Genomic DNA, 26,184 nt, shown 5'->3' with positions numbered 1-26,184 from the left:
GACAGAGATCACAAGTAGGCAGAGAGGCAGGCAGAGAGAGGAGGAAGCAGGCTCCATGCTGAGCAGAGAGCCCGATGTGGGGCTCGATCCCAGGACCCCGGGATCATGACCTGAGCCGAAGGCAGAGGCTTTAACCCACTGGGCCACCCAGGCGCCCCTATGCTGGCAATTTTATTGCACAGATACCTCCTCTCCTCAACATGTTCATTTTTGTAAGTGCTGTGCAGCTATATATTGTCATCTCTTGAAAAGCAATATTTTGTAGTAAGGTGAGTATACGCTTTGGAGCCAGACACAAGTTCAAATCCTTTCTCAGCTACTTAATTAACCTATGTCATTAGACAGGTTTTGTAACCCCCAATTTTTCATCCTAAAAATATTTTAATGACAAATTCATAAAATTGAGAATTTGGCTTACAAACAAGCCCATAATAGATGTTTTATAAATGTTAGCCCCTCACTTCCTTCCCTTTTTTAGAATGGCATCCCTCTGTCAGTCCATTAATTATCCTTAGTCTTGATGGTGTATTTTCATACTGACAATCAGAAACAGGACATTACTTACAACATTTGTGCTATCTACAGGCCCTTTCATGGCATTTTGGCATTTCACAGATTCTTCTGAATATTTAAATGCTGAAATTGTAGTACTGTGGAAAAGACCTATATGGGGAGATGGGAGACCCACAACTAGTTTCATTAATGACAGCAAGTAACTTGGGCTTTATCCCACTGGATTGGGATAATTTCTTATGAAAACTAGTGTGTTAGACAAGATAATTTCTAAAGGCTTCTTCTGGGTCTTTGAAATTTTAATTCTAAATTTTGGCAAAGAATTATTTTAGATCATTAACAATTGGACTCTTGGGCCTAGGAATATATCTCATTTGGGAAGGAAAACTCAAGATAGAAATGTAAGACAAAATAAGTAAAAGCAGGGGACTGGAAAAAGATCAACCCAGCTAAAAATACCTCTGCTTCCCCATATTCATCCTGCTGTAATTGCCTTAGAATAAAAATGTCTTACTGTATACAAATGTACATAACAGGATTTCTTATATCTTACAATATATGTGATGTCAGTATTAGCTCTTCTAGAATATTGTGTCACAAGTGATGGTTTTTTTCACACTCACGGCAGACAATGGTGATAAGGAGCCACTCTTTCTCATTTGTTGTCTTATCACTTCTCTGATCAATCTACAGACAGACTTCCAGCTAAAGGGTTGGACCTAGAACTGTTAGCAAGATAATCTAAGAATTATTTATTTATTTTTTTAGCTCAACATTCCACAAAGGAAGGGAAAGCAGACACCTCTAGGGAATTTGCCAGGCTCACAATTTATCTTTCTGGGAAAGGTTGCATTACTGACATTTCTACTCACTTCCATTTTCACGTGTTATTTTTTATCAAGAAATAATACTCTGCCTCAAGGCTCCCGTAGAAGCTCCAGTCTCTGGTGAAGGTATCAACTTAGAGGAAAAGTTTGTTTTCATTTGAGTTCAGTATAAAAGGACTTCCTTGCACTGAGACTAGCTGGCTCTTGCTCTCTTTTATCCACATCATCCCTCAGTTTTTCATACAACACCAGTAAATGACGCCAAGAAAAAGTAATATATAACATCTCGTATTTACTTCCCATTAACCATTCAGGAACCTAAGATTCTGACTATGAGAGAGACAGAACAAGAGATAGAAACTCTATTTTTCACATAAGAGTTATTTTATTTTCTATAGCCATTTTATTAATATGCCTTTACAATGTCATTTCTAAAGCACTGATCTCAATCTTCTAAACTATATATACAAAAGGTCTCCTTCAAAATAGTCACTCTCCTGTATTAATCTAAAGAATACCATATTCTTTTGTAAAAGACCTTATCTGTATAAGCATATACATTTTCAAAGAATTTAACATTTCTCTTATTCATCACACACTATCTTCTATTTCTATAATGTGATTTTTTTTTCCACCAAAAACAAAAACGTGATTGGAACTATTAAAGAATTAGTAACAATCTAAGTAACTTAATGCCTAAGAAATGTAGAGCTGTGAAATTTAATCTCTGTCTCATTTGGGAGGGTATCCTTTGAGTCTTCCTACTTGGAAAATTTACATTTAACAAATTAAGAATTTTAGTTACAAACAGATTGACATGAATGCCTCAAAAAACTGATTGTATTTTAATGGAGGCTAATTTATGTAAGAATAAGATACATTAACATTTTAAAATATTTTACTTCAATACTTTAATACTACATTAATATTTAACCTTTATGCCCAGTTTTCTCTTTTAGTCAAGTACCATGAGTTAGCTTTACATTTCAGTTGTCTGAGACACATAAATAAAACTGATACTAGATTTATAAACTGACATAATTACAAAAACATTAAGGAAAAATCTTTACAAATTAAAACATCAAGAAAATGAGGAACAAAGGCAAAAGAATCACCTCTAATCATTCTAATTAAATCCTTTTAAAAAACCTTACTAATCAGATTAATAAACATAAATCAGAAAGGACTTTATATTATGAACAGAGAGAAAAAGTGAAATGAAACAAAATACAACAATTTAAACTTACTGGGTTGTCTGTGGAATCGTCAGCCAACTGTAAACCAAAATAGTCACGCTCAGTCAAATCAAGATGCTTGAAGACTATATCCAACAGAACTTGTCCCTGATCATGTTTCTAGAAGAAAAATAAAAGGAAATCAACACTGGTAGGCAATACACTTTCAGATTTTCGAGCTCCTAAACTTCTGTCCTCTTCTATTAAATTGGCAACTATTTCTAAAACAATGACTTGATTCAGGATAAAGAGTTTATGTGTTAACATACTACTTAAAAATCAGTCTGATTTGGGGAGCCTGGCTGGCTAAGTCCGTAGAGTATGCAACTCTGATTTCTGAGCCATAAGTCTGAGCCCCACATTCAGTGTAGAGATTACTAAAAAAACAAACTTATAAAAAAAAAAAAAAAGGTCTGCTTAAGATTCTCTCTCTCCCTCTCTTCCTCTCTCTCCCCCCATTCTCTAAAATAATAATAATGATGAATAAATTAAATAAATAAATAAGATGCCATTAAGGAAAACCTTTGATTGAAATGGCTTCTGCTTTCAGGCTATTATCAGGGTATTTTTGTAACTGTATATTATTGCCACATTAACTCATGCATATATCTTCATCATTTGTCTTATTGTTTTTATTCTTCCATTTAAATTGTGACTGGAAAGTGATGCACTCCTGGTATTAACTGTCTTTGTAGGCTGTTAACAAGATGGTCATAGCAATTTCAAAATTCATACCAATACATGAAAATGTACAAAAAAAACAACCTTCTTTGTAAGGTTATCTTACAAAGAACTTTTCTTCATGTCTCACTGGTCAGACTGGGTCATAAAGCTACTTGCAAAATTCACTGGTGGCAGAAAACATGTGCTTCAAAGAGTGCTTCACAATGGCGGCTATCATTCGAATAACATGTAAGAATTTTTCATATGGACACAATTTACCTCTCCCATCCCTCTCCCATTCTCATTAAATTAGTCCAGGATGACTATCACCACTGCTATTCAACATAGGACTAGAAGGCCTAGCCTCAGCAATCAGACAACAAGAAGAAATAAAAGGCATCCAAATTGGCAAAGAAGAAGTCAAACTCTCATTCTTTGCAGATGATATGATACTTTATGTGGAAAACCCAAAAGACTCCACCCCAAAACTGCTAGAACTCATACAGAAATTCAGTAAAGTGTCAGGATAGAAAATCAACGCACAGAAATCAGCTGCATTTCTATACACCAACAAGACAGAAGAAAGAAATTAAGGAGTTGATGCCATTTACAATGGTACCCAAAACCGTAAGATAACTAAGAATAAATCTAATCAAAGAGGCAAAGAATCTGTACTCAGGAACCTATAGAATTCTCATGAAAGAAACTGAAGAAGACACAAAAAAATGGAAAAACATGCCATGCTCATGGATTGGAAGAACAAATATTGTTAAAACATCTATGCTACCTAGAGCAATCTATATATTTAATGCAATCCCTATCAAAATACCATTAACTTTTTTCACAGAAGCGGAACAAATAATTCTAAATTTGTATGGAATTAGAAAGACACAGAATAGCTAGAGGAATATTGAAAAAGAAAAGCAAAACTGGTGGCATCACAATTCTGGACTTCAGGCTTTATTACAAAGCTGTCATCATCAAGACAGTATGGTACTGGCACAAAAACAGACACATAGATAGATGAAACAGAATAGAGAGACCAAAAATGGACCCTCAACTCTATGGTCAAATAATCTTTGACAAAGCAGGAAAGAATATCCCATGGTAAAAAAGACAGTCTCTTCAACAAATGGTGTTGGGAAAATTGGACAGCCACATGCAGAAGAAAGAAACTGGATCATTTCCTTACACCACACACAAAAAAAGACTCAAAATGGATGAGAGACCTCAATGTGAGACAGGAATACATCAAACTCCTTGAGAACACAGGCACAGCAACTTCTTCTTAGAAACACTGCCAAAGGCAAGGGAAGCAAGGGTAAAAATGAACTACTGGGACTTCATCAAGATAAAAAGCTTTTGCAGAGCAAAGGAAACAGTCAACAAAACCAGAAGACAACTGACAGAATGGGAAAAGATATTTGCAAATGACATTTCAGATAAAGGGCTAGTATCCAAAATCTGTAAAGAAATCAAACTCGAAAACACCCAAAGAACAAACAGTCCATTCAAGGAATGGGCAGAAGACACGAACAGACATTTCTCCAAAGAAGACGTCCAAATGGCCAACAGACACATGGAAAAGTGCTCAGTATCACTCAGCATCAGGGAAATACAAATCAAAACCACAATGAGATACCACCTCACACCAGTCAGAATGGCTAAAATTAACAAGTCAGGAAACTACAGGTGTTGGCAAGGATGCTGAGAAAGGAGAACCCTCCTACACTGTTAGTGGGAACGCAAGCTGGTACAGCCACTCTGGAAGACAGTATGGAGGTTCCTCAAAAAGTCGAAAATAGAGCTACGTTATGACCCAGCAATTGTAGTACTGGGTATTTACCCCAGATACAAATGTAGTGAAAAGAAGGGCCATATGCGGGGCGCCTGGGTTGCTCAGTGGGTTGAAGCCTCTGCCTTTGGCTCAGGTCATGATCCAGGGGTCCTGGGAAGGAGCCTCACATCGGGCTCTGTGCTCAGCGGGGAGCCTGCCTTCCCCCCTCTCTCTGCCTGCCTCTCTGCCTACTTGTGATTTCTGTCTGTCAAATAAATAAATAAAATCTTAAAAAAAAAAAGGGCCGTATGCACCCCAATGTCTATAGCAGCAATGTCCACAATAGCCAAACATGGAAAGAGCCTAGATGTCCATCAACTGATGAATGGATAAAGAAGAGGTGAGAGACACACACAGTGGAATATTATGCAGCCATCAAAAAAGAAACCTCACCATTTGCAACAACGTGGATGGAACTAGAGGGTATTATGCTAAGTGAAATAAGTCAATCAGAGAAAGACAATTATCATATGATCTTATTGATACATGGAATCTGAGAAACAAGGCAGAGGATCATAGGGGAAGAGAGGAAAAAATGAAACAAGATGTACCCAGAGAGGGAGACAAACCATGAGAGACACTCAATCTCAGGAAACAAACTGAGGGATGCTGGCATGGAGGAGTGTAGGAGGGAGGGGTGGCTGGGTGATGGACACTGGGCAGGGTATATGCCATTGTGAGCACTGTGAATTGTGTAAGACTGATGAATCACACACCTGTACCCCTGAAACAAATAATAAATTATATATTAATAAAAAGAAAAAAAGGAAAAAAAAAAAGAAAAAATCCAGAATGGAAATCAAGCATTAGTCTTTCAAAAAGCTACTAAGAGGGGGCGCCTGGGTGGCTCAGTGGGTTAAGCCTCTGCCTTCGGCTTAGGTCATGATCTCAGGGTCCTGGGATCGAGCCCCACATCGAGCTCTCTGCTCAGCAGGGAGCCTGCTTCCCCCCCACCCTGCCTGCCTCTCTGCCTACTTGTGATCTCTGTCTGTCAAATAAATAAGTAAAAGTCTTAAAAAAAAAAAAAAAGCTACTAAGGGGAGTCTAATGTATTCTTTTAGAGACAAGATGGAGTAGACGTATTCCTCCCTATACCTTCAGCTAAGTGAAACAAAGAAACAAAAAACAGATTAAAAATAAGAAAACTCTGAAAGGTGAAAAGAAAGTGGCAGCTGGGCAAGGGAACTCCTTTTTTCTTTCCATTTCTTTTCATTGAGGTAAAATTCACATAATCTAAAACCAACCATTTTGTACAAATTAGTGGCATTTAATATACTGACATTATTGTGTGATCATCACTTCTACTAGTTCCAAAACATTTTCATCACGCCAAAAAAAGTACCGTAACCATTAAACAGTATCCCTCCCCATCTCCTGGCAACCACTTATGTGCTTCCTGGCTTTATGGATTTATCTATTATGGACATTTCATATAAATGGAACCAAACATATATAACCTTTTGTGTCTAGCTTTTTTCACTTAGCATACTGTTTTCAAGGTTTATCCATGTTGTATCATGTATCCACCCTTAATTTCCCTTTTGTAATGGTTAAGTAATATTCTAGTATATGGATATATCAGAATTTTTCAGTTGATGGCATCTGGATTGTTTCCACTTTTGGGTACTGTGAGTCATGCTACCAAGAACACTGCTTTCAATTCTTTTGGGCAGGTACAAAGTGGAACTGCTGGAGCATATGGAAATTATGTTTAACTTTTTGAGGTACTAAAAACTCCTGACTGCAGCAGCTGTAGCAATTTATATTCCCACCAGCAATGTGTGAAATCCCAGTTTCTCTAAATCCTTGCCAACATTTGTTATTTTCTATTCTTTTGATTAAAGCCATCCCAGTAGGTACGAAGTAGTATACTTCAATGTGGTCTTGATTTCCATTTCCATAAAAACTAATGATATTGAGGATTTTTTTCATGTGCTTATTGGTCATTTTTACATCTCTGGAAAAATATCTAATCAAGTTCTTTGCCTATTTTATGGGGGGGGGGGCAGAGGGAAAGAGAGAATATTAAGCAGGCTCCATGCCCACCATGGAGCCCAATGTGGAGGTCTCATCTCACAACCCTGAGATCATGACCTGAGCTAAAATCAAGAGTCAGACACTTAACTGACTGAGCCACCCAGGTACCTTTCTGCTCATTTTAAAAACTGGGTTGATGATCATTTTGTTATTCAGTTCTGTAAGTTCTTTTTATATTCTGGATGCAAATATTTTCTCCCATTTGTAGGTATGTTGATCATATACTTGGATACACAAAAGTTTTAAATTTTTGTGAAGCCAAATTTATTTATTTCTTTTGAGGTCATATTTATGGATTAACTGCCAAATCCAAGGTCATGAAAAATTACCTATGTATTTGCTTCTGAAACTGTTATGGTTTTAGCTCTTAACATGTAGTTCTTTCACCTTTTAAAGCTCATTTTCATATATGGTAGGTATATACCTAGACAGGGGCACAACTTCATTCTTTTGCATGTGGGTATCTACTAATCCAAGCACCATTTATTGGAGAAACTATTCTTTCCCTACTGAATACATCTTGGTAACTTTGGCAAAAACCTGCTGGCCACAAATATATGGATTTATTTCCAAATGTATGCATTATTTTTTTCTGAGTCATCAGTTTTGCTTTCATCTCCCATACATCATAGATTTGGTTCTAGAGATTCCTACAACCCAGAAATGCCAACAGGCACTAATAAAAACAAGCCCCCCCCCCCAAAAAAAAAGCCTGGTCTCATGGGTTGCTTGGGTGGCTCAATCAGTTAAGCATCCAACTCTTAATCTGAGGGTTGTGAGTTCAAGTCCCATAATGGGCTCCATGCTGGACATGGAGCCTATAAAACAAACCAACCAACAAACCTGTTTTCCCTAGCCAAATGACCAGGAAAACAAGGGTTTCTTTTCTTTTCTTTTTTTAAGATTTTATTTATTTATTTGAGAGAGAGAGGGAGAGAGAGAGAGAGATCACACACGCCCACATGGCAGGGAGGGAAGAGGAAGAGGGATTTACTCTCAAGCAGACTCTGTAACGCAAGGCTCAATTCCACAACCGAGACCATGACCTGAGCTGAAACCAAGAGTCAGATGCTTAACCAACTGAGCCACCCAGGTACTGACCCTACTCCTGCCAAAGCCAATGGAAAAACTGAGCCCATCTCCAGTAGTGTCATGGAAATCAAGTAGAAAGCCTAGAGTTCCACGTGCCTCCGCATACTAGCTGGGGGCCAGTGGGAAGCCTGGTTTACTTTCTGCCAACCAAAGGCAAGCTACAAGACATAGTTACTCCTTAGTGATGGTACCAGCAGAAACTGAGTATACTGTTGAACTTTCACCTCAGCTTCATGGTAACAGGCAGTGTTTGGCTTTCCTCACTAGTGGAGACATCAGAACATAAGAAGGAAGCCTAGACTTCCACTAACACCACCATTATGCTATAGCACATGGCATCTATCAAACAGAAAAAAGGAGAGCTATTTGGGAGAGGGGATAACTATGAAAAGGAACAGTTAAATCTTGCAATAATAAACACCCATGTTGGATTTCATGTAAAACTAACTAAAATTAAAAGAGCAAAAGATTTTAAAACTCAGTTACAGTGTGTATTACATGCATGGCCTTCAGTCAAGTCTCTGGGAAACATATACACAAAGCAGAACAAAATAATAATACAAAGGTTCTGGAAACCAAATTATCATTACAACCACAATCAACAAAAGAAGGCCAGGGGCTGTATGCTACGAAGGTGACTCCCTGCAAAAATAAGACTGAATATGATCCAGAGTCTCACAAAACATTGCCCCCAAATGTCTAGAATATGACCTAAAATCATTTATATACAAAGAACCTGGGAAATCTCAACCAGAGTGAGAAAAAGCAATCAAAAGATGCCAACACTGAAGCAGCCATCCTAAGAACATTTCAGTGAGCCACTAATGAATGCAGTTTTAAAAAAAGAAAAAAATTAATCAATATTTCTGCGAAGAAATATAAAGGAACCAAAAGGAAGGGCGCCTAGGTGGCTCAGTCAGTCAAATGTCTGCCTTTGATTTATGTCATGATCTCAGGGTCCTGGGATCGAGCCCCGTATGAGGCTCCCTGCTCAGAAGAGAGCCTACTTCTCCAGCCCCTTGCCCCACTCTGCTTATGTGCTCACTCTATCTCAAATATATATATATTTTTAAAATCTTAAAGAAAAAAGAACCAAAAGGAAATTATATAACTGAAAAATATAGTATAGGAATAAAAACTAACTTGATGTGCTCAACAGCATGAATATAAGAAGAAAATAATCAATGAATTTCAAGACAGATGAATAGAAATTACCCAAGCTAAATAAGAAAAAGAAATTAGACTGAAAAAAAGAAAATAACCAGAACTTCAGAGACACTGAAAGAGATAATGAAAAATGATATAACAGTCTTGTCCCTAGAGTCCCTAAAAAAGAAAAGAGTTTCAGGATAATAAAATATTTAAGGAAATACTAGATAAAATTGTCACAAATTTGCCAAGAAGTAAAAGCGCAAATTCAAGAATCCAACTGAATCCCAAAGAAAATGAATCCAAACAAATATACTGCAACACATCATGAACAAACTACTAAAAACAAAAGAAAAAGAGAGGTGCCTAGGTGGCTCAGTCAGATGGACGTCCAACTCTTGGTTTCTGCTCTGGTTGTTACTTGGGGTCATGGGATTGAGCCCTGCCTGGGGTTCTGTGCTCAGTGGAGTCTGTCTATCCCTCTCCCTTTGCTCCTCCCCCAACTTATGCGTGCGCATGCTCTCTCTCTCTCTCTCTCTCATAAATAAATAACATCTTAAAAAAATTAAAAAACAGAAAAAGGAAAAAATCTTGAAAGCAACTAGAAAAAGAATTAGACATTTACCTATAGGGACTGACAATTCAAAATAGAATAGATATAAGAAAGTTGTACATAATATTTTCCAGGTGCTAAAAGAACTATCAAAACAGAATTCTCTATTAAGAGAAAATATGATATAGGAATGACAGGTAAATAACAACATTCTCAGAAAAAGAGAAATTCAAGAGAATTTATCACTAACAGACCATCACTAAAGGAATAGCTAAAAGAAGTTCTCCAAGCCAGAAAGGAAACAATAACAGGGAGAAATTTAGAAAAACAAAAAAGAAAGAGCAAAAGAGTGGGAGAAACTAGGAAAAATATAAAGGCCTATGCTTCTCTGTAGGATTAAATTATATTTGATGGTTAAAAGCAAACATTTTAACTTTATCTCACATGCTGCCCAATGTAGGTAGAGAAAAAAATTAAGACAATTATAAAAGCAGGAGGGGAGGTAAAGGTCCCTAAAGGCAGGTAAGAATTTCTTACTTCACTTAAGGCAGTAAAATATTGTTACCAATATACAGTTGACTCTTGAACAACACAGGGATTAGGGGTGCCAACTTCCACCTGCTGCCCCACAGTTGAAAACCTGCATATAACTCTTAATTCCCCAAAATCTTAACTAAATAGCCTCCTGGGGACTAGCCTTACTGATAACAAAAATGGTCAATTAACACATATTTTATATGTTATATGATTATATACTGTATTCTTACAATAAAGTAAGATGAGAAAAGAAAATATTAAGTTGTTAAGAAAATCATTTTAAAAAATACATTTATGGTCCTGTACTGTATTTATCTAAAAAATTCTGCATACAAATTGACCCATGCAGGGGTGCCTGGGTGGCTCAGCCAGTTAAGTGTCTGCCTTCAGCTCAAGTCATGATCCCAGGGTCCTGGGATCGAGCCCCGCATCAGGCTCTCTGCTCAGCGGGGAGCCTGCTTCCTCCTCTCTCTACCTACTTGTGATCTCTGTCTGTCAAATAAATAAATAAAATCTTTAAAAAAAAAAAAAATTGACCCATGCAATTCAAACCCATGTTGTTCAATGTCAACTACACAACTGTAGTTTGTATATATAAAACCACAAGAGCAACCACCCAAAAAAGCTATGCAAAAATATACTCTCAAAAACACTCAAGTAAAAGTGAGACTCTAAAAAACGTTCACATAATCTATTAGAAAGGGAAGAAAAAAAATTTAAAAATTTAACAGACAGAAAGTAATAAAATAGCACACCTAAGCTCTAACATGTAAATAATTACATGAAAGTACATGGTCTAAACAGATGAATGTAAAGGCAGAGATTAACATGTAGGAAAAAAACATGATCTAACTACCTACTATTTAAAAAAAATTAAAACTTCAAAGAGAATATATGTAAATAGAAAGCAAAGGGATAGGAAAGATATATCATGCAAACATTAATTTTGAAAAGTACACTTAAGAGCAAATAATTTTACTAGAAAAAAAGACATTAAAAATATTTATGCACAGGGCGCCTGGGTGGCTCAGTGGGTTAAGCCGCTGCCTTCGGCTCAGGTCATGATCTCAGGGTCCTGGGATCGAGTCCCACATCGGGCTCTCAGCAAGAAGCCTGCTTCCCTCTCTCTCTCTCTCTGCCTGCCTTTCCATCTACTTGTGATCTCTCTCTCTGTCAAATAAATAAATAAAATCTTTAAAAAAAAAAAAAATTTATGCACAAAAGAACATAGTTGGAAATGAAATAAAAATAGAGTGGGAAGAAAATTAGAAAATAGAAAAAGCACAAATATAACTGGCAATGTCAAATATTTAGCAGTTGCTAGAGTTATTAAATAGAAAATTAGCAAGAATACAGAAGAATTCAATAATACATCAACTAACAGGATCCAACTGACATGTATAGGACACTATCTGGTCAACAATCAGAATGCTCATTCTTTTCAATTGTCTACAGAACATTCATAGGACAGGCCATATCCTGGGTCAATAAATAAACGTTACCAAACTGAAAACTAAAATCAGTCCTCTATAATCTCAGTGAAATCAATAAAAACAGTAAACAGTAACAGAAAGTTAAGAAAAAATTAGAAAGTAAACTCTTGGAAATTAAAGAAAACATTTTTCAATACTCCAGAGGATAAAGATGACTCAGGGAAATAGGAAAGTACAATAACTCGGAAAAAAGAAAATGATGGTTCAAAATTTGACTAAAGTGTGCTGAGAAGAGAATTTATGATCTAAATGTTTACATTAGAAAAGGTCTCAAGTCAATAGCCTTAACTCCCTCCTAAAGAAAACTAGAAAAAGAGCAAAATAAACAGATGTAAGGGAGTAAAATACAAGTTAAAAGCAGAAATCTATGGAGGGGCACCTGGGTGGTTCAGTCAATTAAGTGTCTGCCTTTGGCTCAGTCATAATTCCTGGGGGTCCTGTGATTGAGCCCCTAGTCAGTCTCCCTGCACAGTGGAGAGTCTGCATATACCCCTCCCTCTGCCCGTCACCCCCCTACCCCGCTTGTGCATGCGCTCTCTCCCCTGCAAATAAATAAATAAAATCTTTAAAAAAAAAAAAAAAAAGAAATCTATGGAAATCTGGTTCTTGAAAAGATCAATAAAATTGAGAAACTTCTAGCAAGAGTGATAAAGGGAAAATAAGAATACGAGAATCACCAATTACAGAATTAAAAGTAAGGATGTCACTACACACTCCAAAAACATTTACAAGGTAAGTAAATAGAAGAAACATATCTATACACATACATCTGACAATTCGGATGAAATAAACTAATGCCTCAAAAAGCAAAAACTACTAAGCTGAAGGCAGACATTTAACTGACTGAGCCACACAGGTGCCCTGCATAATTATGTTTTAATGAAAGTATACCTAAAAACGAAACAAAACAAAAAAAACCTCTTAAAACAAACAACAAAAACACCTCCCCAAAACTGAAGTCTCCTGGGCCTAATGATTTCACTGGAGAATTCTAAGAAACATTTAAATAAGAATTAAGAACAATTCCACTTGGAGTGCCTGGGTGGCTCAGTGGGTTGAGTGTCCTACTCTTGATTTCAGCTCAGGTCATGGTCTCAGGGTCGTGGGATTGAGTCCCACATCTGGGTCCACACTCAGTGTAGAGTCCGCTTGTCTTTCTCCCTCCCCCTGCCTGTGTACACTCTCCTCTCTCAAATAAATAAGTAAAATAATTTTTTAAAAATTATATTAGGAGCACCTGGGTGGCTCAGTGGGTTAAAGCCTCTGCCTTCAGCTCGGGTCATGCTCTCGGGATCCTGGGATCTGCTCAGCTGGGAGTCTGCTTCCTCCTCTCACCCTCCCAGCTCTCGTGTTCTCTCTCTCTCTCACTGTCTCTTAAATAAATAAAATCTTTAAAAAATAAATAAATAAATAAATAAATAAATGAAAATTCTATTAAAAAAGGAAGAATTCTACTCAACCTACCACCAGAGAATCAACTTGCTCTATGAAACCAATATAAGCAGACATCAAAACCAAAGTATAAAAAAAGAAAACTATGACCAAATATTTCTCGTGAACATAAATGCAAAATTCCTCAACAAAATATTAATAGAAAGAATTGAGCAATCCTTAAAGGATTATACACAATGACTAAGTGAGGTTTTCCGGAGATGCAAGGCTGGTTCAATGTTCAAAATCAACCAGGTAAAGATGCCCTGAAAGCAGTTCCATTGACCTAGTCCCCAGCAAAACAACTACTGCTATGGAAAATAACTAAAAAAAAAACAAAAAAAGCAAAAAAAGCAAAAAAAAAAAAAAAACCACACACACACACACACACAAAACAAAACAAACAAACAAAAAACACAAAAAACCCCACACACAAACCTCAACAACTTAACGTCTTAAAGGAATTGTGGTAAGAGCATAAAACAAATGAAATAGCATTTATTCAAAAAAAAATGTACTGTACTAAATCTTGGTAATAGGGAGTGTTTGGCACTTGAGCCATGATCCACTTTCTCTATCTTCCTTCCAGGCCAATACTATGTAAGTTCCATTTCAGTGTGGCCAACAAGATGGGAATCCCTCTATGTTTAGATACTAGATTCTAGATCCTAGTCAAGGGATACAGAATCTCCACAGAAGTAGAAGGCCACTAGCATTTTTTATACATCTCGACTCTGTGTTACAGATTTTAAAACGGAAGATGGTGTGGCCAAAAGTTGGAGGCCTCAACACAGCCCTCACTCACAGAGTAGAAACTAGACTCAAACACAGAGAGCAAAAAATACTGAAGCCATGTCTCTGCTCAGGGTCAGAAAAAAAAGTAAGGAAACAGCTGATGGAGAACATTGACATGTACCAAAATCCCCAGTAGGCAGAACAGTGACTGCCAAAGAAGGCAATAAAAATATATTTGGTAATTGAATAAATGAATGACAAAATGGCCTACAGAAAAAAAATTAAGTTTATATAGCTTTTAAGTCCCTTTGCAAGCATTCCTGGTTCTTCAGTTTCTCTGACTTCATAAGAGGACCAGTTAAACAACAAGGCATTTGAGAAAATCTCTACAGGATAGTAGTGCATCTGCACAGAAGCTAACTTACTATAAACAGTTCCCTTAAAGATGAAGAAATTGCTCCTAACAGAACTTATCTGGGTTTATCACTAGAACTTTAAGTCAATAACAACTGCCAGGCAAAACTGAGATTCCTGTTGGCAGGCCACGCACAAAGACAAATGTGTTAGACAAGTTTATAAGAAAACACCAAGCTGCAGCACTGCAAAACCTACGGCAGAGAAAAATCTTTTGGAGGATAGGTAGTAAAACGGAAATAATAAATAGGTCACGTCCTTATTTGGGCAATTAATATGTAGCCTTGGGTAAATTCTGTTTCTACTTAGGCCAGTTCCATCAACTCTAACCTATGGGAATAGTCTAATTCATCTGTGTATTGAGGGAGGAAAGGCCAAATTTAGGCTTCCTGCTTCAACCATAGTAAGTGTAACTGATCCATCACCCACCCACCCACCCACCCACATACGAGTGTATGTGTATCTTCATGGCAGAAAAAGAAAGGATTCCACACTTTAAAATATCTGAAAACAACAAAATTTGATGATTTCTGAGGTCCCTTGTTTCTAAAGATGTGCTCCTGAAGGTGAAAAAGAGGAATATTTTCACTTAAGAAAAAGAAAACTGCATTAAGAGGTTAGCAGGTTGGAACACTGAAGGGCTGCAGGAAAGTTATTTCCATAATGTTTAGGTCAAAGGCATATTGCTCTTAGAGGATGGACTTTGGTTATATCCCTGGATAAAGTATACAGAATGGGAAAGGATTTTCATTAGGAGTCTAAAGTGAGGAGAGATTCTTTTTTTTTTTTAAGATTTTATTTATTTGACAGAGAGAGATCACAAGTAGAGAGAGAGAGAGAGAGGAGGAAGCAGGCTCCCTGCCCAGCAGAGAGCCCGATGCGGGACTCGATCCCAGGACCCTGAGATCATGACCTGAACTGAAGGCAGAGGCTTAACCCACTGAGCCACCCAGGCAGCCCCGTGAAGAGAGATTCTTAACAGACAACATAAACTTTAAGAGATAACAAACACAACAACGTTGACAAGAAATGGAGATAACTTACTGAATTTAAAATTAAAATTTAGTAGGGCCTTAAGGTTTCTCGTTTTTTCTTTTTTCTTTTGTTTAAGATTTTATTTACCTATTTCCAGAGAGAGAGACAGAGAGAGAGCATGCATACAAGCAGGGGGAGCAGCAGACAGAGGGAGATGCAGTCTCCCTGCTGAGCAAGGAACCCAATGTGGGACTCAATCCCGGGACCCTGGGATCATGACCTGAGCTGAAGGCAGATGCTTAATCAAATGAGCCACCCAGGCAACTCAAGAACTTCTTTATTTGGCCTGGAATGAATTTATAAAACAAGAGGAAGGGCGCCTGGGTGGCTCAGTGGGTTAAGCCGCTGCCTTCGGCTCAGGTCATGATCCCAGGTCCTGGGTTCGAGCCCCGCATCGGGCTTTCTGCTCAGCGGGGAGCCTGCTTCCTCCTCTCTCTCTGCCTGCTTCTCTGCCTACTTGTGATTTCTCTCTGTCAAATAAATAAATAAAATCTTTAAAAAAAAAAAATAAAAAAAATAAAACAAGAGGAAGGAAACAAATATTATGGTACTCCAAATGTAAACTATACCTTCTACAGTTAAAAAACTGCTTTCTTTTCCTATACAGAAGTCACAGAAAAGGTTCTGCATAAAGAGAAAGAACCTCAAGACGTAAGAATTATGGCTAGCAAAGTGCGTAATAATTAACAATAGAGATAGCCAACACTTACCGAACGCTTGCTGTGTCAGACACTATTGTAAGTGAACATGTATTGATTCATTTAATTATCATGACAACTCTATGAGGTAGGTCCTAGTAAGACTCTTTAAAGATGAAGAAACTGAGACACAGAAAATAAACACAGATTTCTAAAGATCACACAGGTAGTAGCAAAACATATATTCTACCCAAATTATCTAGCCCAAGGGCTACGCTTACAGCCACCATAAAAATACTGTTTTATGGAATTATTTTGCCCTTATCAACAATGGAAGACTATTTATACTTAATCTTCCCATCTGAAAGGAAAATTTTTAAAGCTGAAAATATACAATTGTTTTGATTAACCCATTTAAAAATACCAACTTTCCTTTCCAGCAATATGACAGAGTAGATAATCTAAGAACTCTTTACAACAAAATCCCTAGAGATGCTGGATAAAATGTAATAAACATTCCTTTAATTGTATAGCTGGGCTGAAAAGAAGCCTACAGCATGGAGAAAGGAGGAAACAGAACACTTAAAAGCTGTGCTAGGACTGCCATGGAAAGGCTTGTTAAAGAATGAGGAGTCATGGCACCTGGATGGCTCAGTTGGTTGAGCACCTGCCTCTTCAGTTCTGCTTGGGTTATGATTTTGGGGTCGTAGGATTGAGCCCTATGTCGGGCTCCTTGCTCAGCAGTGAGGGAGATTCACTCCCCCTCCCTCTACCCTTCCCCATTCATGCACACATGCACGTTCTTTCTGGAAAGTAAGTGTTTTTTAAAAAAGAATAAGCAATTTATCACACACAGGTGAAACAATGAGTAGGCCATGGGCTCAAACAGGGTTAAGATACAGGACTAAGACTTTCCCACTAAAACTCCAAACTCGGATGGTGACATTATTAATGAAAGACACACTAAGGGAGAAAAAATCCTCCCACCAGCCCAGGATGAAATTAAAGAAGTGTTTCTGCCTCTACCTGGGATCCCCCTGAAGAGGAAACATCTACCCTGAAAATTCACAAACACAAGGCTGCCCTCACATGGGTCTAAAGTTTGAGTTTATATCATTTATTGCTTGTAGATTCCCAAAGGTGAATAATTATGATAGAATACTAGTCCTGGGTGAAAATAAAACACCCCTTAAGGAACATATCCTTAACCCAGACTACAGACGATTCCCAGAGATAATGCTTATCAGAAGACAAGGTCATAATCCAAAATTATAAAACACTAATGGAATCAAGAGCAGAAGTCAGGAAAGCTGAATTACATTTCTTTTAAAACTTCAAATAAAAGAACTATAAAAACTATAAACTTAGTGAGTAAAATCGTTAAAAATATAAAAGGATTTTCTCTATCTAATACAAAGACTTATTATAAAGCTAAAATAATTAAGACAGTGTTGATTGGCAAAAACAAATGAAGAGATCCATTGTGTAGGGGAAAGAGGCCAGAAAACAGACCCACACAAACTTTATTTCCAACAGACTACTACTAAAGGGCACTGGGAAAAGGAAGTTCTTTTCAATAAGATGCCAGTGAACCAACCAGATTTTCATATGGAAAGAATAAAACTTAACACAAATCAACACTTCACCATACTCCCAAATTACTTATACATGGTTTGAAAAAATTAAGGAGACGCAAGTCTCTAACAAGACTGAATAATAATAACAATAAATTAACAATAACAAAAATGCAAAATAGAACCACATAGAGCACAGGGACCTAAAACAATGAAAGGAAATCAGTAAGCTGTTTAAAATCTATGTGCCCCTAAAGGGCACATAAAGCATTATGATATCTGTGAAGTTCTAACCTTCAAAGAATACATAATCTTCATTTACCTAAACCATTCCAAAGAATAGAAAAACAGGAAATGTTACCCAATTACTCTTATGATTCTACTTCAAAGGGGGAATAAAACAGTAAAAGAAAATATAAAGGCAAATCACATTAATGAATAGAGATGCAAAAATTTCAAATAAAATACTAGCAAACTGAATTTGGCATCACAATAAAAAAAGATTCAAAGATTCTGGGGAGCATTTAATATCACAAAAACTAAACACATAATTAATAATGTAACATTAACAGAATGAAGGAGAAAAAGCATACAATTACCTCCTTACTCAAAGGGGTAGAAAATAAAATGAAACCACATAAACAAAGTTTGTTGTAACAAAACACAAAGAAGGGCATTTGATAAAAGGGGGGTCAATTCAAAAAGAAAATACAACATTAGTAAATATTTACTCACCCAACATACGAGGACCTAGATGTTTTATAAAGCAAATACATAATACATAAAGCAATACATAAAGCAAATACAAATAAAGACAAAACGGGAGAAAATGACAATAACACAGTAATAGTAGGGAACTTTACTACCCCCACTTACATGGAAAAGACTGATCAACCAGACAGAAAATCAATAAGGAAAGAGTGGCCTTAAACAACACATTAGACCAGATTAGCTGAGTAGATATATAAAGCACTTTGACACACATTCTTTTCAAGTGCACATGGAACATTCTCTACGATAAATAGTATGTTGGCCCACAAAACAAGTCTCAATAAATTCAAGAAGACTAAAATCATATCAAGCATCTTTTCTAGCCACAACAGTATAAAACTAGAAATCAATTACAAGAAGAAAACAAGAAAAAATACAAATACGTGTAGACTAAACAACACACTACTAAACAAACCATGAGTGAACAAAGAATCAAAAAAGAAACAAAAAAATACCTTGAGACAAATGAAAATGGAAACACAACCTTCAAAAATCCATGGGATGTCGCAAAACCATTTCTAAGAGGAAAGTTGACAGTAATAAAGGCCTACCTAAAGAAAGAAGAAAAAAGTCCCAGATACACAATTTAATCTTAATCCTAAATGAACCAGAAAAAGAAGAACAAACAAAGCTCAAAGTTAGCAGAAGGAAGGAAACAGTAAAGATCAGAGCAGAAATAAATCTCCTGGGTGGCTCAGTCGTTCAGAGTCTGCCTTCCACTCAGGTCATGATCCCAGCGTCCTGGCATCAAGTCTGGCATTGGGCTACCTGCTCAGCAGGAAGTCTGCTTCTCCCTCTCCCTCTGCCCCTACCCCCACTTGTGCACACTCCCTCGCTCTTCCTTTCTCAAATAAATAAAATCTTGAAGAAAGAAATGAAACAGACTTAAAAAAAAAAAACAACACAGAAAAGACCAATGAAACGAACAGGTTCTTTAAAAAAATAATAAATCTCTAACAGGACCCATGCAAAAAAAAAAGGGGGGGGGGGCAAATAACATCAGAAATGATGACGTTACAATTGACCCTGCAGAAATACAAAGGATGATAACAGACTACTACAAACAAGTATATGCCAACAAATTGTAAAACCTAGAAGAAATGGATAAATTCCTAAAAACAATGACTTACAAAGACAGAATCACAAATAAAAGATCTGACTAAACTAACTGCAAGTATTGAAATTAAATCTGTAATTTAAAAACTCCTAAAACCCTAACGCCCAGGACCAGAGAGTTTCACAGGTGAATTCTACCAAACGTTGAAAACTCAGTACCGAGCCTTCTCAAATTATTTAAAAAATAAAAATTTTAAAAAAAATGAAGAGGAAGGAATGCTTCCAAAATCATTTTATGGAGCCAGATTTCCTAATATCAAAATGAGACAAAGACAAAACAAACATGCCGGTAATCCTTGATGAACATAGAAACAAAAATCCTCAACAGCAGATATCTGCACACTGAATTCAACAATATACTGAAAGGATCATAACCAGGACAAAGTGGGATTTATTACAGGGAAACAAGAATAATTCAACATCTGTAAATCAATCTAAGTGATACACTACATCAACAAAGGATGAAAATTATATGGGCATCTTAGTAGATGCAGACAAAGCACTTGACAAAATTCAACATCTACTTATGATAAAAAGTCTCAACATTAAGTGAGCATAGAAGAAACATACATAATAAAGGCTACATATGAAAAACCCATGATGAACATCGTACTCAATGTTGAAAAGCTGAAAGCTCCTCCTCTAAGATGAAGACAAGGATAACCACTCTGATCTGTTACTCTAATCTGTTACTGAGATAATATTAAAAAAAAAAAAAAAAAAGGTAGAAACAACAATCCAAAACAAAGTGAAATCAGGAAGCCTAGCTATTCAAAAATGCTAAAGTCAATTTCTAGCCCTTATGTTTTCTAGCTTCTACTTTAACCAAAGGATACATATGGGAATCAAAAGTGATACCAGGGTCCATTCAGGTTGGAAATACAAGAGACCCACAAACTTTATATTGGTAAAAGTAAACAACAACAACAAAAATCATACCATGTAGAATGGCACAGAAAAATATGAGAAATTACAAAGTAAAAGTATAACTTGCCTACCTGGTCAGAATTCATGCTACAATGTGGTCTGAGAACCCCAAGTGAAAAATACAAGAGATCCTGGGATGATGGTGCCCTCAACTCACTGGCAAAGGCACATAAAAGTCTTCTCTGGAAAAAAGCAATTTTCAACCAGGACTCAAACAGAGACTGGCAGGCAGAGAAGATATAAAATAGATGACCTAACTGTATGCTGTCTCCAAGAAATCCCAAATAAAGATTTGGTAGGTTGAAAGTAAATGATGGAAAAGATAATCGATGTAAACATTAATCAAAAGAAAAGATGAGTGCGTATATTACTATCAGATAAAATAAACTGAAATGAGAAAATAAAACTTAACAGAGAAAAAGGAGACATTTTAGAATGACAAGAGCAAATACACTACCAGGACTCAAAAGTCCTAAATGTGTCTGCAACTAAAACAATCTTGAAAGAGAAAAACAAATGTTGAAATATATTTCTCAATTTCAAAACTTACTATGAAACTAGGGAATTAAAACAATGTTGTGGGGGCGCCTGGGTGGCTCAGTGGGTTGGGCCGCTGCCTTCGGCTCGGGTCATGATCTCAGAGTCCTGGGATCGAGCCCCGCATCGGGCTCTCTGCTCGGCGGGGAGCCTGCTTCCTCCTCTCTCTCTGCCTGCCTCTCTCCCTGCTTGTGATCTCTCTGTCAAATAAATAAATAAAATCTAAAAAAAAAAAAAAAAAAAAAAAACAATGTTGTGTTCATATAAGGGGAGATATTGAAATAGAAAAGAATATAAAATTCAGAGTCCAGAAAAATAACTCTTATATTTACCACGGATTGGTTTGTTACAAGGGTGTTAAGAGAACTCAAATGGGAATGATTTTGTCCATTCAAAAAATGGTGTTGGGACCATGCTCTCACACCACACACAAAAATAAACTCACAATGGATTAAAGAGGAATGCCTGGGTGGCTTAGTAGGTTAAGTGTGTTTGTCTTTGACTCAGATCATGATCCCAGGGTCTGGAGCCTGCTTCTCCCTCCCACTCTGCCCCACTACTCCCTGCTCCTGCCTACTCTGTCTCAAATAAAAAGAAATAAAAATCTTTTTAAAAAATGGATTAAAGATCTAAATGTGTGACCTGAAACCATAAAAATCCTAAGAGAGAGAACAGGCAGTAATTTCTCTGATATCAGCTGTAGCAACATTTTTCTAGATATGTCTTCCGGGACAAGGAAAATAAAAGCTAAAATAAACTATTAGGACTACATCAAAATAAAAAGCTTCTGCACAGCAAAGGAAACAACCAACAAAACTAAAAGGCAGCCTACTGAATGGGAGGCTGTATTTGCAATGACGTATCCAATGAAGGCTTACTATCCAAAGTATTTTTAAAAAATGATACAACTCAACAGCCAAAATAATCCAATTAAAATATGAGCAAAAGATGTGAACAGGCATTTCTCAAAGAAAAGACATACAGATGGCCAACAATATATGAAAAGACTGTCAACATCACTCATTACCATTTGAATGCAAATCATGGCTAAAATTAAAAAACTCTTGCTCGCTCTCTCTCAAAAAAAGAAAAAAGGATATATGCACAACCCTATATTTATTGCACCATTATTTACATAGTCAAATTATGGAAGCAGTCCAAGTGTCTACTGATAAATGAATGGATAAAGAAGAGGTGATACACACACACACACACACACACACACACACACACACACACACACGAATATTATTCAGCCAGAAAAAGGAATGAAATCTTGAGATGTGGAACAACATACGTGGAGCCAGAGTGTATAATACCAAGTGAAATAAGTCAGTCAGGAAAAGAGAAATATTGTATTATTTCATTCATATGCAGATTTTAAGAAACAAAACAAATGAGCAAGGGGGAAAGGAAGAGAAAGAGAGAGAGACCAATCAAGAAGCAGACTCTTAACTACAGAGAACAAACTGATGGTTACCAAAGGGAGGCAGGTGGGAAGTGAAACAGGTGATGGAGATTAAGAGTACACTTACTGTGATGAGCATCGGGTAATGTACAGAACTGGTGAATCATGATGTTGTACCCCTGACACTAATATAACACTGTACATTAACTAGACTGAAATAAAATTAAAAACTTAATTTTAAAAATGGTGTTGGGACAACTGGATATCTATAGGCTAAAGAATGAAACTGGATCCCTACCATTCACCATATAAAAAGTGAACTCCAAATGGACCATAGGCATAAAATTAATAGTTACCACCATAAAACCCTTTGAAGAAAACAGGAGTAAATCTTTGTGACCATGGCCAAGGAAATGGTATTTCAGACAGGACACCAAAAGCATATGACAAAAGAAAAAAATAAATTGTAACTCATTAAAGATAAAAAAAATTTTTGTGTTTCAAAAAAGGATACCGTTAAGAAAATGAAAAGACAACTTATGGCATGCAAGAAAATATTTGTAAATTACTTATCTGATGAGTGACATGAATCCAGAAGATATGAAGAATTCTTAAAACTCATTATAAAAAGGCAAATAATTATAAAATGAGCATGGAATTTGAATAGACATTTCTACAAAGAAGATATACAAAAGGCCAGTAAACTCATGAAAAGATTAAAAGTTAAAAGACAGGAAATCGTTAAGAAATCAAATACCAATCATACCTATCAAAGAAACCTGGTAGAAATTCTTACAACAAAAATAGATTTTTAAAAACACTGCTAAGCATCAAGAAAATCATTACACTACATAAACGATAAAAGGTGCAATTTGCCAAAACAATATACCAATTCTTTTACGCACCAGTGTAATTCTAAAAATACAGTGTAAGCCACAATAAAAAAAAAAAAAATTACCTCATACCTACTAAGATGGCTACGATTTTTTTTTAAAGTGGAAAATAGGGTGCCTGGGTGGCTCAATGGGTTAAAGCCTCTGCTTTCGGCTCAGGTCATGATCCCAGGGTCCTGGGATCGAGCCCTATATCAGGTTCTCTGCTCAGCAGGGAGCCTGCTTCCCCTCTCTCTCTCCGCCTGCCTCTCTGACTACTTGTGATCTCTGTCTGTCAAATAAATAAATAAAATCTTTAAAAAAAAGTGGAAAATAACAAGTGTTGGCAAATATATGGAGAAATTGGAGCTCTTAATGCTGGTTGGAATGTGAAATGGTGCGGCCATTATGGAAAATATTTTTGTAGTTCCTTAAAAGCTAAAAGCATGATCCAACATTTACACTCTTGGGTATATACCCCATGGAATTGAAAACAGGGACTTATTTAGATACTTGTATGCTACTATTCATTGCAACATTATTCACAAGAGGTGGAAGGTAAAAACAACCCTAGTGTCCATCAACAGTTGAACAGATAGACAAAATGTGGTATATCTATATAATGGAACATTTTTTCAAGAATAAGAAGGAATAAAGTTCTGATACATACTACATGGAATCTCGAAACATTATGCTAAATGAAACAAGCCATATATAAAAGAACAAATATTGTATGATTTCACTTAGATATCCAGAATACACAAATCCACAGATTTGGTGTCAGGGGAAAATGGGACATTACTATTTAATGGTTACACAGTTTCTATTTGGAATGATGAAAAAGTTTTGGAAACAGTGGTAATGGCTGCAAAACAGTGTGATGTAATCAATGCAAATGAACTGTACCCTCAGAAATGGTTAAAGTGGTAAATTTTATGTTATATATATTACAATATTCAAAATTTAATACTGCAATATACCAAAAACCACTGAATTGTACAATGACAAGGATGAACTGTACACTTTAAATATGAAGTATATCTCAGTAAAGCTGTTTAAGCATACACAGAACAAAGTTGACAGATCCTACAAAGAGGAACTGGCAAATAGTTCCTACGCAGGAGATTTTAGCAAAAGTCAACAAAATTGGGGCACCTGGGTAGCTCAGTTGGTTAAGTTGCTGCCTTCGGTTCAGGTCATGACCCCAGGGTCCTGGGATCAAGCCCGGCATCGGGAATCCCTGCTCAGCAGGAAGCCTGCTTCCCCCTCTCCCTCTGCCTGCCTCTTTACTTCTGCTCTCTCTCTCTCTCTCTCTCTGTCAAATAAATCAATAAAATCTTAAAAAAAAAAAAAAGTCAACAAAATTACTGGCAAACCATAGAGTGAGATTAAAAACTGGAAACGTAAGTGGTCAATAATTAAATGGGAAACACCACCACCAACTTTCAGTATTTCATTTCTAGGTATGACGTATGCCTTAGGTATTTGTAAATATCTTTTAGCAGTTTATGGAAATTCTTTCCTATTTCTAGTGTACTACATTTTTGTTTTTTAATACGCTGGGGAATTGATCATATGGATTTTTTTCCTTTATACTTTATATTCTCAAAATTAACCTAACTTGGTATAAACACGTAAGAGTATTTTTGTACATGCATATATAATTTTAATTTGTTCATAATTTGTGTGGAAATTTTGCAAACTTTGCTCAGATTAGTCTATAATACTCCTTTATAATCTGACTAGCTGTTAATATGGAAGTTATGCTGGCTTTGCAAAATGAGTTGTAAACTGCTACTTTTTATTCACTGGAAGACTAAGATTGGTGTTGTTTTTTTAAATGCTGAAAAAATTAATTAGTAGAAGGTAAAACTGCAATACTACAACACAAGCATCAAAATGGCTAAAATGTAAAAATACCAAGTGTTGTGATGTAATGAGCACTGGGTGTTCTATAAGACTGATGAATCACTGAACTCTACCTTTGAGAAGCCTATAATACACTACACGTTAATTAATTGAATTTAAATGTAAAAAAAATCATAAAAAATAAAAATATCAAATGTTGGTGAGGATGTAGAACACATGTAACTCTCGTAAACTGCTGGTGGAAGTGTACGTGCAAAACTGTTTCACAATATCTGACCCAGCCTTTCTACTCTTAGATATCTGCCCAACAGAAGTATGTATATATATACATGAATATACATATATGTCTAAGAAATGCATAGAGCTGCAGTATTCATAGTAGCCCCACAGCGCAAACAAACCAAGGGTCCACAAACAATGGATTGGATAAATTCTGGTATACTCGTGCAATGATATCTCACTATTGTTTTATGGCAAACGCACCAAAATATTTTTTAAGTAGTATTAATATCTCATGCTTCTGTGGGTTGACGGGCCCAGCTTTGGTTCTTAACTTGTGGTTCCAGTTAGACGGCAGCTAATACATTCATCTGAAGTTTGACAGTACCATGATTTACAAGATGGCTCACTCACATTGTTGGCAACTGTGACCGACTGCTGGCTAAAATATCAGCTGGGGCTGTTAACGAGAAAGCCTATATACATGGCCTCTCCATACGGTACAGACTTCGCACAGCATGACAGCTGGATTTTGAGACTGTTCCAAGAGTGTGAGTTCTAAGAGACTCAGCTAGAATGTGGAAGGCTTCATGTCACAGAGTCTTCTTTACTGCCATAGACAAAAACGAATCACAAAGACCAAACAAAACTCAGGAGTGAGGAATTCTGCAATAGTGTGAATACTAAGAGGTATAGTTCATT

General features: G+C 36.5%; 1 protein-coding gene across 1 annotated transcript in view; it reads right to left on the bottom strand.

The window, feature by feature from the left end:
- The window catches only part of LOC111159262 (protein tyrosine phosphatase, non-receptor type 4), a 214,884-nt gene that overhangs the window by 128,432 nt on the left and 60,268 nt on the right, over window positions 1-26,184 (bottom strand). The window contains exon 3 of the mRNA XM_022521712.1: window positions 2,588-2,695. Coding sequence (XP_022377420.1) covers window positions 2,588-2,695 — 108 coding nt within the window. The remainder of the gene's footprint in view (window positions 1-2,587; window positions 2,696-26,184) is intronic.

This window comes from Enhydra lutris, unplaced genomic scaffold, assembly GCF_002288905.1.
Source record: "Enhydra lutris kenyoni isolate GAN:26980312 unplaced genomic scaffold, ASM228890v2 scaffoldscaffold1, whole genome shotgun sequence".
NCBI classification, from domain to species: Eukaryota; Metazoa; Chordata; class Mammalia; order Carnivora; family Mustelidae; genus Enhydra; species Enhydra lutris.
Note: the sequence above shows the minus strand (reverse complement) of the source record. Positions and strands in the feature narration are given on the sequence as shown.